This window comes from Ursus americanus, chromosome 30, assembly GCF_024610735.1.
Source record: "Ursus americanus isolate L20-20 chromosome 30, mUrsAme1.1.p, whole genome shotgun sequence".
Classification (NCBI taxonomy): Eukaryota; Metazoa; Chordata; class Mammalia; order Carnivora; family Ursidae; genus Ursus; species Ursus americanus.
This window is the reverse complement of record NC_142156.1, coordinates 20,629,033-20,643,548: the sequence shown is the minus strand read 5'-3', so window position 1 is coordinate 20,643,548 and position 14,516 is coordinate 20,629,033. Positions and strand designations below refer to the sequence as shown.

The 14,516-nt window shown below is 48.4% G+C and overlaps 1 protein-coding gene across 2 annotated transcripts in view; it reads right to left on the bottom strand.

Annotated features, from left to right (window-relative positions):
* Window positions 1–1,711: 1,711 nt before the first annotated feature.
* Window positions 1,712–14,516, bottom strand: part of BRI3BP (BRI3 binding protein) — a 28,266-nt gene continuing 15,461 nt past the window's right edge. Inside the window, exons 3-4 of one of the 2 annotated variants that reach the window (XM_045779066.2) lie at window positions 6,751–6,834; window positions 1,712–6,364 (exon numbers count right to left, since the gene is read on the bottom strand). In XM_045779066.2, coding sequence (XP_045635022.1) covers window positions 5,943–6,364; window positions 6,751–6,834 — 506 coding nt within the window. In that variant the 3' untranslated portion in view covers window positions 1,712–5,942. The remainder of the gene's footprint in view (window positions 6,365–6,750; window positions 6,835–14,516) is intronic. The other variant, XM_045779071.2, reaches the window with a different exon arrangement.

Below are 14,516 nucleotides of genomic sequence, written 5' to 3'. Positions count from 1 at the left end.
GCCATTCCGCCCCTAAGTATTTACCTAAGACAAACAAAAGAAAATGTTCAAAGATCTGCACATACACGTCCACGGTAGCTTCCTTAGTAATACCCCAAGCTGGAAACAATGCGAGCCCACCCGCAGGGGAACGGAGACACAGAAGTCTATTCACACCGTGGAAACTACCCGGCAATAAAAGGGAGAGAGCTCCCCACACACAGCCTGGATGCGTTCCAAAATGGTTATGCTGAGTCAAACCAAACAGGGCGGGAAAGCAGGCACATGCTGTTTGATTCCATTTATGTAAAACGCTAGAAAATGCAAGCAAATGTGTGGGGACAGGGAACCGATCAGGGGTTGCTTGGGAACGGAGAGCGGGGAGGTAAAGAGGTGGGGACGGGAGGGGCTTTGGAGGTGGTGGACGTGCTTCCTTTCTGGATGGGGGCCATGTTTTCACAGGTACAGAGAGAGATCCAAAGGGATCCAGCTTTACACCTGAAACATGCCTGGTTCGTCGTGTGTCAATTACACCTCAGTAAAGCTGTTTTTTGGTTTGGCTTTGTTTTATTTTGTTTCCTGATGAAACCACGGCACAGGAGCCCGGCTGCGGACAGGTGCCAAGGTGCTGATACACTAACTGGCCACCTGGCTACTAAGTAAACGGCCTGCTGGCTGGAAGCAGTTGGCGGCTTTTGGCAGAAGGGATGGCGGAAGTGGAGACGGTAAATCGAGGCTGGGTCCGGGGCAGGGACATGCGGGTGTGCCCTCCGTTGCTCTGTCGAATCACACGGCTCAGGCCAGCACAGCCTCACCTGGCAACACCTCGGTTCGGTTAACGTTCTTGATCCTGGGACCTGCTCCCACCCTCCTTTCCCACCTCCTGTTCACCAGATCTTTTTTTTTTTTTTCTTAAGGTGCTCTTGCAAAATGATTAGTCACATGTATTTAATTCACTCAGGCTACTCACTCCTGCACTGTCCTCCATGGTGTGGAGTCCCCACCTCTACGCTGCTCTCTCTCCCGGGGGTGGGCCACCCAGGGGGCCTCCAAATAGCACACCCACTCCCCCAGGAGCGGTAGTTTTGGGTCATGAGTGTATTTAACTGGACTGTTCTGTTACATGTGCTCCTGAATATTTGCTAAGGAAATAATTTTTAGCACCCATGAGAACATCTTGGTTCAGGATGGGATGGAGGGGTATACATTGTGTTGCAAAACCCTGTTAGGGTTGTCCGAATTCACAAATAAAAATACAGGATTCCTGGTTAAATGTGAGTGTCAGATAAGCAACAAATACTTAAGGATTTAATTTAACTGGGTGTGTCTGTATTTTATCTGGTAACCCTCCCTCCGATTGAACACATCAAGATTATTTGACTCGTCTCGGATTGGGGAATAGAATCATAAAATCATAAAATCATAATCATAAAATCACCATTATGTGTCGGAATTGGGGAAGACTCCACAAATGCTTGGTCAGAAGTAACGAAACATGGGGCACCTGGGTGGCTCAGTCGTTAAGCGTCTGCCTTCGGCTCAGGTCATGATCCCAGGGTCCTGGGATCGAGCCCCACATCAGGTTCCCTGCTCAGTGGGAAGTCTGCTTCTCCCTCTCCCACTCCCTCTGCTTGTGTTCCCTTTCTCGCTGTGTCTCTCTCTGTCAAATAAATAAAATCTTTAAAAAAAAATTTAAAAAAAAAGAAGTAACGAAACATATTTAAGAAGTCCGTACAACAAAATTACAATAAACATTTATTAAGCTGTAATTTTCACAATATTTTCATTCTGTTCTGAAGTCGGTCTACAAATGTCTCTAGAGAACACTAAAGCCAGTGATTTAATAAATAGGAGGAATGTATGTACCATTTTTGCAAATAAAATAAGCCTTATACACTTACGTCTATATTTGATATTCATAGAATCGGTTTCCCAAGGCTTATGGAACAAAGGTGTGCACACACCACATACACACACACACCACCGTATTCAAATCAAATGGATTTATATTGAGCGTGAAATCAAATGCTATAGAAAATTTATAACCAGATACACAAAATATGAATCGAATCATGATCACACTGTTGATAATGGACCGTACGTCACAAATACGATTTCCGGTTAAGAGGGGAAATAATTGCTTCCCTGGATTTTAAGTGAGCGCTAGTCACTGTCACCATCACAAGAAATCAGTTTAATTACACGGTTTCCAGAGATTTAACACACATGCGAATATTGAAGCTGACACTATAACAAAAGCTTTAAATCTGCGAAGAGACATTAGAACAGAGGGTCAATGACACCATTAGCTGCCACAGGGTTTCAGCAGACAATGCAAACGACATCAGCTTTTTATGCCACAATGGAGAAACCGGTCCTGGTGTATCTCCTGCAAATCAGGGAATCACTGAGGAGGAAAGCGCAGAATTCAGAACGCTGGACAAAGTTTATCCCAGACGCGGTACATCACATCGACGGCTGTCCGGTACTAACTTTAGGGGACTATGTTAGATCCTGCGAAAAATATATAATTCTATTTTTCACTATTCACAAGTGAGGAGCAAAGGTCCAATTACTCAGATGACCATAAACAAAACTTCGCAGAATGGAGATATATGTAGATAGATATCTATATCTAGCTAGCTATATATTTTTTTTTAAGTGGGGGAAAGGAGAATGACATCTTAGGGCCTTAGGAATTCCTTCTAACATGAGCCAGCTGGATGGCCAGAGCTGGCTGCTGGGTTAAGTCAGACAATTCAAACCCCTTGGGGGGGGGGGTGATCAGGTGTTAAGGGGCCAGAGCAGTTTGAGAAGCAGCCGGAAGCGGAGAAATGAAGCGGTTCGGGGTTGCCACCAGGAACACGGTGTATTCGCCATGTTTCCGATGCTGCATTGGCTCTGTGACCTGTTACTCGTCACCTCTCCATAAGGCCGCAGAGCAGCAGCCGCCGTGGTTTGCATCTTCCCCACAAGCCAGCCTTCAAGACTGTGCAAAGTCATAGTATAGTCCTCCCAACCACTGACCCCGACCTGCACGGTTGCCCTTGGCACCCAGGAGGGGATGTTCGAGCCTGGTCGCCTCCCACCACCACAGTCATCAAGCACGGACCCCCTCTCCACTTCCCGACCCTGCACGTGAGGGGCTTCGGGGGGGGGGGCCTGCGTGGCATGCGGGCGCATTGGCTTTAGGGAACTGTGTGGCGGTCACCCAGTTACCTTTATCAATAAAGACCCTGGCACAGTGCACGAGGCCAGCTTTCGAGAACTTCTATTGCTGCAGTTTGTTAGCAGAAGTGTCACGGGGTGTCGCTGACACAGAAAGCCCCAAGCCCCCGGAAGGCAGAGGATGCCGATCCTGATCGCTATGGGGAACGCAGTGACAGAAGGCCGGCGTGCCATGGAAGAGGTCATTGTCAACACAGACTCCCAGAACAGCCACCCAAGTCCAGCCGGTTAGAGAGTTGGTCCTTTCTCTTTTCTGTGCTTGGTGTGTGTCGGGACACTGAGGCGCTGGGAAAGAAACACTGATGAACTTTAAGAGATCTAGAAAACGGGGTCGTAATGATAACCCATTCACAGTAGTTCTTGTCGGGATTTTTTTATATCACATTGAAGGAAGTGTTGCACTAATATATTCTACAGCCCGGGAGACATAAAAAAAGGGTTTCTCTTCCAGGTATGAGATATGGTACAAAAATACATTTTTTTCCATGTACAAAAGAGAGGAAAAAGAAAGAGATGGGGAGCTCTGGGAGAGGCCAAGTACCCTAACAAGCTTCCATGGAAGGGAGAAAGAAAAAAAAAAATCCCAAATTATTTGGAGGTGAGAATACGCCCCAAACTAAAAGCAAACGTGTGCATCAAAGAGCAAGCTATCCAGATCTAACGTCCACGATTCCTACCAGAATTTCAAATAACGTTCTGCCCTGAAGGGATATGCCAAACTCTAGGTCTCCAGAGACGTGAGCCTCCCTTGGTTTACTGGAGGTTAAAACGGTGTTCCTGCGTGGATCTGAGCACACACAGTGCCCTTCGGGCTCCGTGTGGGAAGCTGGCAGGGGGAACGGAGTGGATGTTCTCTCCAGACCTGTGATAATTGAGGACTTTGCAGCTTCGTGCACCAAATGCCAATTCTCCCCTGGCCACGTGGGCAAAGCAGTTTTCTTTACTACCTACACACGCCCAATACACAAAAGCCAAATGCACAGAAGGAAGGAGGGCAAGGACGGCCTCCCCAGAGGTATTTTTTATACTCTGTGCTAAAATAGATTTGTCCGGAAGTATCTAAATGGCAAAACTGGAACGGCTTCGATCCGGAAACCACGGGCTCCAGATGCCCATGGATTAGGATTTGCCCGAGCACCCCCTGGACAAGAACAGGTATGCGTTTCAGGAAGGGAACCGAATGCAGCCGAGTTTGGGTCCCATTATGTGCACCGTAAAAATAGAAGTTTCATCAACATCCTCAAACACATCTGCTCCTGTTTTCCAGATACTTGCACCCCAAAATAAAACTGCATAGGAAAACCGCACAACAGTGGGCAGACAGCTGGGTTTTTCTCCAGAATGCTATGTGGACTGTGGGGTCTTGAATCTACCCCATCTGACAGAAGTCTCTGCAAATCTGCCTACAGGGGCCCCATGGGGGACCCCCGGGGCACAGAGGTGGGCAGGGAAGGATCGTAGAGGGAGTCGCAACCCCTGGCAGCCTTCGACGTTGCCTCACGCCAAAGCCAGAGCCTCCCTCCCTTGTCATGTGTTCCCCAGTGCTTACCGACAGGCCTGGGGGGCCAAGCCTGGGGCGTTTCCCTGGACCCCTGACCCAGCCTCACAAGGCGCCCCTGCCAAGGTCCCCCCACCACTGTCTGCCCGGTATGACCCTCTCTGCCCCTGGGCACCCCCTACGATGCGGGCACCACACACCGCAGAAAGAAAGCACCTAACACATGGATTGTAAAAATTTCAGGAAAAATAATTCAGGTCTTCTCCAAGGCATTCTTAAAAATAACTCCAAAACCCCAGTGAAACCAACAACAACCCTTGAGGGCATACCTTTCCTCTGGAGGTCTAGCTGGAGGACGGCGACATGAGGGCGTCAAACAGACTCCCGACCGAGGGAGCTTTGGGGCTCACCTGCGTGGCTGTCGGCATGAAGCCCCAAAGACTTTCTTTGCCCGGTCCTTGAATTTTCCTTTACCAAACGTGGAGGTTAAAATACATCAAAGTTCAGGAGGGGAAAAAAAAAACACACAAAAGATAACAAGTAATCTCAGGTTTTCCACAAATAATAATCTTTTCTTTCGGAAATACAGTTGACAGGGGCCTGGCTGGGGTCACTAGGACCCAACAGATGTTTCGTTTCGTCCTGGACCCCAACGGCCCACACCCAGACCTGACAACATCCATCCGCTAAGTCACCATCAGCCAAAAATAACAGAAGCTGGAGCCCGTGGGTTTGGAACAGGAGAATCACGCACGCAGACCTCACCCGCCAATCCCCGCGCTGTGAAAACAAACGCAAGCTTTGGAGCTTTTAGTCCAAGTGTCCAGTTTGCATATTCTTCCCCTCGATGTACAGTTTTATTAAACTTGACTCGATCTGCCTTTATTAAAAAACCTTACAAAAGATGTATTTAAGTGCTTGAAAAAATTAACTTTATGCTCTATGCACAGATAAACTCTTACTGTACAGCTAATATGGTTATATCCTTTGTTTAAAAAATATTTTCCCCCACTAATGACGCTTCGTGGGTAGTTCTACACAAACGATCCGGTCATTCCTCTGGGAACGTGTCCTCAGGGTCGACACGTGGCCGGAAAGACCCTCACGGAGCGCCGCCCGCCGTGCTCAGGAATGTTTATTGAGATTGCTTGGCGTTTGGTGCTCTTTTCCTCCTCCTCCTTTTTTGTTTTCGGAGAGAGGGCGCTGGCGTGAGGGGACCCGGCCGGCTGGCTGATTGTCACTTGCCGTTGGCGCGGTCGAGGCTCTCGAGCACTTTGTTGAGGCGGACGTTGAGCAGTCTGACCTGGCTCTCCAGGTGCTCCAGCTTCTCCTCCACGCTGGGGCCGCTGGGCCCGCTGCGCCAGTAGAAGCCCATGGGCCCGGTCATGAAGTAGACGGCCACCACGAAGCAGAGCGGCAGCACGGCGTTCTCCGGCTCCCCCTCGTACTTGTGCAGCACGTACACGCAGGACATGGAGAACAGGACGACCCGGGCCACCCAGAAGAAGCGGCCGAACACCACGTGCAGGAGGCTGAAGGTGCAGCCCAGGGTCAGAGACAAGAACCAGTAGGCCAGGAGGACGACGCCGACCAGCAGGAGGGCGCGGGCCGGGCTGCTGGCCACCGAGGCCGGGCTGAAATACTGGGGCAGGTTCAACACTGCGGGACAGAAAAGAGGGACAGCGGCCGGTCACGAGGAGCCAGGGGTTTCTCTCCACGCGGGGTTTGGGCAGCTCGGCTCCCTTGCAGGGTCTTTGCAATAGGATGCCCCTAAAGTCGGCTGCCTCCTTATCACTTTATGCTAAGCCCCGGGAGAGTTTAAAACGCCTTTCGCGGCAGGGCAGAGCTTACAAACGGTCCTCGGATATCCTCTCTTCCTGTCCTCCGGAGTCACAAATGCCCAGCTTTAGGCTGGGTACGTGGCTGCCTAGGATGAAGGCCTTTCCAGCCTCCCTTGGAGCTACAAAACTAAGCTTTGGTCAGGGAGATGTTTTGTGGTGGCCTCAAGGGGTTTTTCCTGAAAGTAGCAGGAATGTGCCCTTTACCTCCTCTTCTTTTGCCTGCTGGAATGTAGATGCGATGCCGGGAGTGGGAGCAGCTATCTTGGGCCATGAAGTAAGGGAAGTCACCTATTGGGGAGCAATAAGATGGAAGGTGCCTCGGTCCTGAGGACAGCGTGCTGCAAAGCCACCTACCTGCCTAACCACCTACCTGTGAACTTTCACATAGAGAAATAAGCTTCCATCTTGTTTAAACTGCTGATATTTTGGATCTCTTACTCACAGCCAAACCTAATCATACATGAAGTTCCATCTTAAACATGGAGTGAAATGGAGGAGTTGCATCTTCTGTGTGCCCGACTTAAGAAAATTTTCAAACAGAAAAGTTAAAACGATAGTAAAATGAATACTCCTATTGAAACCACTAGGTTTAACAGTTGTTAACATTTTACCATATTTTGTTCCGTCACAGACTTTTATTTTCTTACCGAACCATCTGAAAGATGCAAAAGATCATACCTCAGCATGCATATTTTTTCCAGTTTTATTGAGATATCACTGACAGAAAGCACTGTGTAAGCTCGAGCTGTGGAGCATGGCTTATTACATATGTTGTGAAATGATTACAATAAACTTAATTAACATCCATCACCTCATATAGATACAAAAAAAGAAAAAAACTTTTTGTCCCGAGAACCCTTAGGACCGACTAGTCTCTTACTAACTCTCAGACACAGCACACAGCGGGGTTAACTACAATCGTCACATTGTACATTACGTCCCTGCTATGTACTTACCTTATAACTAGAAATTTGGACCTTTTGACCATCTTATCCCAATTCCCACCCCACACTACCTCCTATCTCTGACCACAAATCTGATCTCTTTTTCTATGAGGCTTTTTCTTTTTTTTTAAGATTCTACATACAAGTGAGATCATACAGTATTTGTCTTTCTCTGTCTGACTTATTTCACTTAGCACAATGGCCTCAAGTTCCATCGTTGTCACAAATGGCAGGATTTTCTTCTCTTTCATGGCTGAGTAATATTCCATTGTGTATGGACACTTAGGTTGTTTCCGTGTCTTGGCCACTGTAGATAATGCCTCGAGGAACACGGCGGTGCACGTGTCCGCATGACATAGTGTTTTCACTTCCTTTGGGTATATTCCCAGAGGCGGGATTGCTGGATCATATGGCAACTCTAATGCTTAATTTTTTCAGGAACCTCCATACTGCTTGCCATAGTGACTGCACCAAGTGACAATCCCACCGAGAGCGCACAGGAACGGTTCCCTTCTGCATCCGCACCCGCCAGCATTTGTAATCTCATCTTTGTGACAATAGTCATCCCGCAGGTGTAAGATAACGTCTCCTGTGCTTTTGATTTGCACTTCCCTCATTAGCAGGGTTGAGCATCTGTTTACATAACTATTGGCCATTTGTATATCTTCTTTGGAAAAATGTCTGTTTGGGCCCTTTGCTTGTATTTTAATCAGACTGTTCGTTTCTTGCTATTGAGTTGTAGGAGTTCTTTAAATATTTTGGATATTAACCCCATAACAGATAGATAGTTTCCAAACATTTTTTTCTCATTCCATAGGCACTTTTCATTTGGTAGATTGTTCCTTCTGCTGTGCAGAAGTTTTTCGGTTTGATGTGGTCCCACCTGTTTATTTTTGCTTTTGGTGCCAAATTAAAAAAAAGAAATCATTGCCAAGAGCAATGTCTCTTTTCTTCTAGGAGTTAATTTTGTGAGTGGCGTAATATAGGAGTCTAGTTTCATCCTTAAACACGTGACTATCCAGTTTTCCAAGCACCGTCTATGGAAGGCGTTGTCTTTTCTCCACTGGGAATTCTTGACTCCTTTGTCAAATACTAGTTGACTGTATATCCATGGGCTTATTTCTGTGCTCTCAATTTTCTTCCATTGGTCTGCATGTCTGTTTTTATGCCAGCACTATGCTGTTTTGATTACTATAGCTTTATAATACAACTCGAAATCGGGAAGTGTGGTATCTACCACTTTGTTCTTCCTTCCTTTGGCTAGTCAGGGTCTTTCGGGTTCCATGTAAATTTCAGGATTTCTTTCCCACATCGGTAAAAAAAAAAAAAAGCCACTGGAATCTTGATAAGGACTACACTGAATCTGTAGATGGCTTTGGGTAGATAACAGACATTTTAACAACATTAATTCTTCCAATCCATGAACATGGGATAATTTTCCATTTATTTGTGTTGTCTTCAATTTCTTTCATCAATGTCTTGCAATTTTCAGAGTGGAAATCTTTTACCTCCTTGGTTAAGTTATTCCTAAGTATTTTATTGTTTTTGATGCTATTGTAAATGGGATAATTTTATTTCTTTTTCAGATCATTCATTTAGTATATAAAAATATTGCTGATTTTTGTATGTTAATTTTGCACCCCACAACTTTACTGAATTCATTGATCAGCTCTAACAGTTTTTGGTGGAGTCTTTAGGATTTTCTGAGACAAAATTATGCCGTCTGCAAAGACAGGCAATTTTACTTTTTCCTTTTCAGTTCTGATGGCTTTTACGAATAAACATTCTCCTCAAAAGCACAATACCATGATCGTAACTAAGAATATTAAACTCCCTATCATTCATTCCCCCCCATCCCCACCACGCCCACTGGGATCTAATCACGGTTCAGGCACTGCAATTGGCCGTACTGTGTTCGCCTTCTTTCATCTAGAAGGGTCCTGCGACAATGACTTTCTGAAGACCAGTTTTCAAGGCTAGTTTGCTTGCAGAAGGCCCTACATCTTGGAAAGGTCCGTCTCCTCGTGGCGTTGTCTACCACGTTTCAGAGGAGTTCTATCCTAAGTGCCTTTGTTGTTCCCCCGAAGTTATCAGACTGGAGGGTGTGTCTCAGACTCCCCAGGAGGGCCCTTCAACACACACAGCTGGGGCCCACCCCCAGGACATGGGATTTTGTAGGTCTGGGGTGGGCCCAGGAGTCTGCAGCTCTCACAGGTTCCGGGGGCCGCTGCTGCTGATCGGAGGGCCTCGCTTTGAGACCTACTGGCTGATGCACAGTCCACACCATGCACGACGGGGGAGGCATGACGGGTGAGGTGGGACATGAGGATTTGGAGTGAGCACGAGATGGGAAGACTTGAACCTTTCTGAGGCTCTAAATGCATCCATAGCACAACTGTCCCCCGTCTTCCTCTCCCCGCCCCCCCACAGCCCCCCACCTCCAAAGTGATCAGACTGTTGGGCACTAGCTGGTCACTCGGAAACGAAAACCTTGTCCAAGCCGAGGCACGGGGTCACCCAGCACTCACTCCCCAAATGCCAGGGCGCCGCACTCCTTCATGGTGCCTTCCAGAGACATGAGGACCACCCGACTGAGTGCGGCTTTGACTTTGGAGCATTCACACTTAACCCCCGCAAAAGATGCGACACACCAACCGTTCTGGTCTCAGGACTCCCAAGAGATTTTGTTTATACGGGTTCTCTGTATTTATATTTATCACAGTAGACACTAAAACTAATTTCTAACAAATTCTTTTTTTTTTAAACACTGATCCATTTTTTAAAGTGTTATTTACTAAGTAATCTCTCCCCCCGACGCAGGGCTCAAACTCACAACCCCGACGTCAAGAGTCACATGCTCTCACGACTGAGCCAGCCAGGCGCCCCTAATAAATTATTAATTTAAAAAAGAATTTCAGGGATGCCTGGGTGGCTCAGTTGGTGAAGTGTCTGCCTTTGGCTCAGGTCATGATCCCGGGATCCTGGGATCAAGTCCCATATCGGGTTCCCTGCTCATCAGGGAGCCTGCTTCTCCCTTTGCCTGTGCCCCTTCCCCCTGCTCATGCTCTCTCTCTCTGTCAAATAAGTAAATAAAATCTTTAAAAATAAATAAATAAAATAAAAATACACAGTATTCCATTGGGGGTGCCTGGGTGGCTCAGTCAAGCATCTGACTCTTGATCTCAGCTCAGATCTTGATATCAGGGTCATGAGTTCAAGTCCCGTGTTGGGCTCCACACTGGGCATGGAGCGTATTTAAAAATAAAATGAAAAAGAACTTCATTAGGATTTTATACTTAGGTATAGCTCATATTTTAAGGCTAATTTTTCTTTAAAAAAATTTTTTTTAAAGATTTTATTTATTTATTTGACAGAGATAGAGACAGCCAGCGAGAGAGGGAACACAAGCAGGGGGAGTGGGAGAGGAAGAAGCAGGCTCATAGCAGAGGGGCCTGATGTGGGGCTCGATCCATAACGCCGGGATCACGCCCTGAGCCGAAGGCAGATGCTTAATGACTGCGCCACCCAGGCGCCCCCAAAATTTTTTTATTGAATAGTCTTAATTTTCCAGAGCAGTTTAAGGTTTACAGAAAAATTAAGGCAAAGGAATAAATTCATTTTTAAACGTTATTATTATTAATTGTTTAAAAATAACAATGAACCCATTATAGGTTAACACAAGTAATAAATTTTTTATGAAAAATAGCTGCTTTCCAAAACAAAACCCAAAACCCCCCCACAGTGAAAACAGTGGAGTTGTTTTGTGTTTTTACAAATCTCTGTAATATCTGCTTTGTGAGGAGAGGGCTGGATCCTCAGATCTGGTTTTGAATCCACAGAAACAGCATGTTAGCCACAAATGTGGGCCACAGATGTAATTTAAATATTTCTAGTCGCCACATTAAAAAGGGCAAAAAACAAACAGGTAAAAATCAATGTTAAGACACTTAGCCCAACATATTCAACATATTATCAATGTGGAATCGATATAAAAAGCTATTGAAGCCCACCCTGAATGCCTGACCTTACAGTTCCCCCTGGGGGGCCTCAGGGAACCCCCTCCAGGGTTCCTCAGAGCATACTTTGAGAACCTCCAGACTAGCCTCTACATCCAAAGCCACATAGCATGTACTATCAGGTTATCAAGGGGCCAAGTGAGGTGACCAGTGGGTACAAGGACCCCCGGGGGAATCCCGGACTGGGGCAGAGAATGTGAACACAGGTACAGCGACTCTAATAAAAATTGCACTTCTCTCCAGCAAGGCTGGTAAGAAGCAACCTGCCTCCCTGGAGGCCCTAAAAATCCTAAATAGGACATAAGCAGCTCTGGATGTGCTGCCTGTATCCGCTTCCTGGCTGCTGCAGTGAGTACCACTGGCTGAGTGGCTGAGACAACAGGATCATATTCTCACAGTCTGTGAGGTCAAGGTGTCGGCAGGTGGCGCCTTCCGGGACTGCGAGGGAGAATCCACCCCATGTGCCCATGTGCAGGCGGTCCCTGGCCTTCTTGACTCGTGGAAGCATCCCCCGATCTCTGTCTTCATCTTCGCGTGGCCTCTGGCCCAAGGTTCCCCCACCTGTGAGGTCGCTGGTCATACTGGGTCAGGGGCCCAACCCGATCCAGAGCCCGGGGAGAGCTGGCTGTGTGTGCAGCTGGACGCAGACAGCCCTCAGCGTAGGGAATTGGGATTGGGTGGGTCCCAGAAGCGCATGATGACATATTTTTTGACCGTGGGCCAGGCACTGTTCTAACGGCTCTGTGCCAATTGTCATTCGGTCTTCGCAACGTGCTGATAAGTAGCATTTCCCACGTGGGGACTCAGGCGCAGAGCGGGACTTGCCCAGGTCCCACGGCTAGAGCAGGACAGAGCTGGGATTGCGATGCAGGAAGTCTGGTGCTTGGAGCCACCCACTCCCTGTGCTATCCTGATGCGTGGTCACAGCATGTGCGGGAAGTGGCTTCCAAGGCTTCAGAGAAAGTGAACTCGATGAAGGCACAAGACTTAAATTCATCTTTCCGACTCCTGAACAAGGGCTTCACTTCCCGGAACGGTGGCTTGAGCCACCAGATCTAGAGTGGGGCTAAAGCCATGGTATCCATTATGGTAGCCACTGGCCACATGTGGCCACGGAGCGCTTGAGATGTGGCAAGTCCGAACGGAGATGTGCTATGTCAAATACAGGTTGGATTTCGATGGCTTAATACCCCCCAAAATGTAAGGCACCTTATTAACACTTTTTCATATTGGTCACAAGTTGAGATGACAATATTTTGAATCTATTGGGTCAACTAAAACACCTTATTAAGTTAATGTCTTTTTACTCTTCTAACGTGGCAACTAGAACGTGTAACATCATCTGGCATCTGTTTCCATTGGACCGCTCCGGCTCGGGAGGCTCCAGGACCCTGAGAACTTCTGGAGTCAGAAGTTAGAGGACTGTACTCATGGAAACATTGTGCACCAGAATAGTCAACTTTGGGATATAGTTGCCTGCCTTTTGCACACTCAAACTTCTAACCTAAGATGCAAATCCCAAAGGCCTTCGGATGTTTTGAAGCTGATGCACCAGCTACGGGGGAAACACGACATGGAAGGGAGTTCCTTCACCTCTGGAACGTGCCAGCACCCCTGTTTGCGAACACCAGCACATGGGGCCTCTGTGGAACCCGCTGCTCTGATCCTCTCCCATGTAATCAGCAGGGTGTCGCTACTCTAGCTTTCCACACCAAGCTGCGTGCAACTTCTTGCAATCAGGCTCGCTTCTCTGGGGTGCGTTGGTCGGGGATGGAAATATGGAATTTAACAATCAGGGCAGGTGATGAACGCGGAGTCCAAGCAGGATTGCACGCAGTTGCTGTATCTGCGCTGTGTGTTGACTCAGCCTGACTCCCGGGAGGGGTCCCCAGCTGCCCCAGGAGGCTACAGGTGGCACAGCATCCTCTCAAAGTGCCGTCCCGCTGCTGCGGAGTCTTTGCCTGAGCGGTGACGTGCCCTGAGCTGGTCTAAGGCCTCTCACAGGTTGAACCCGGTGATTCAAGGCTGGAGACAGGCTCCCAGGGGCTGAGGGGGACGACAGCGGGTGTGAACCAGGGAGCCCCGTCTATGGGGCCCAGTCTCCAGTGCGTCAGGTGGGAGTGTCAAAGCAGCCAGGAGGGTCCCGGAGACCCTGCACGCGGAAGGGCTGCACTGGTTTCCCACAGCTGTTGTAACAAATGACCAGACGTGAGGGCTGAAAGCAAGAAGAGTGTGTTGTCTTGCGGCTGAGGGCCAGAATTCTGAAACCAAGGTGTGGGTGGGGCTGTGCTCCCTAAGCACTCTACAGAGGGTCCCTCCTGCATCTTCCAGCTTCTGGGAGCTCCAGGCGTCCTGGGCTCGTGGCTGCATCTCTCTGGTCTCTGCCACAGCCGTCTCCTCACTGTGTGTTTCTCTCTGTCTCTGTGTCCAAGTTTCCCTCCTCGTACAAGGACACCAGACCCACCCTCATCCAGGATGACCTCGTCTTAAGTTGATCATATCGCCAAGACTCTATTCTGAAATAAGCTCACGCCCACAGGTACTGGCGCTTCTGGGGCGCTTCTGGGGTGTTCTGAGGGGGACATAATGTGAACTCACACCAGCAGCAAAGTAGTGGGGCCAACAGTCCTCCAACTTTTATGAACGAGGAGCCCCTGTGCACCCGAGGCAGAGTGAGACAGAGTGAGGCAGTCTGGAGGAGATGGGCAAAACCACACTCACAGGAGCAGAGATTCCAGAAGGGAGACGGGCAATAAATACACACACACACACACACACACACACGCACACACACACACACGCACGGGGCACCACAGCTGATGAGGGATGGTGGGTGTGAGAACACGCGGGGGGTGGTCCCTGTACGTGGCTTGGTCAGGACGGGCCCCTTGGAGGAGGTGGCATGCACCAGAGAGCTAAGAATGGGAAAGACCCACCGGGCAAAGGGCTGAGCGACCGCTCCCGTCCGGGGACCCCTAAAGGAACCAAAGCCGTGTCTAAGTACAGGATG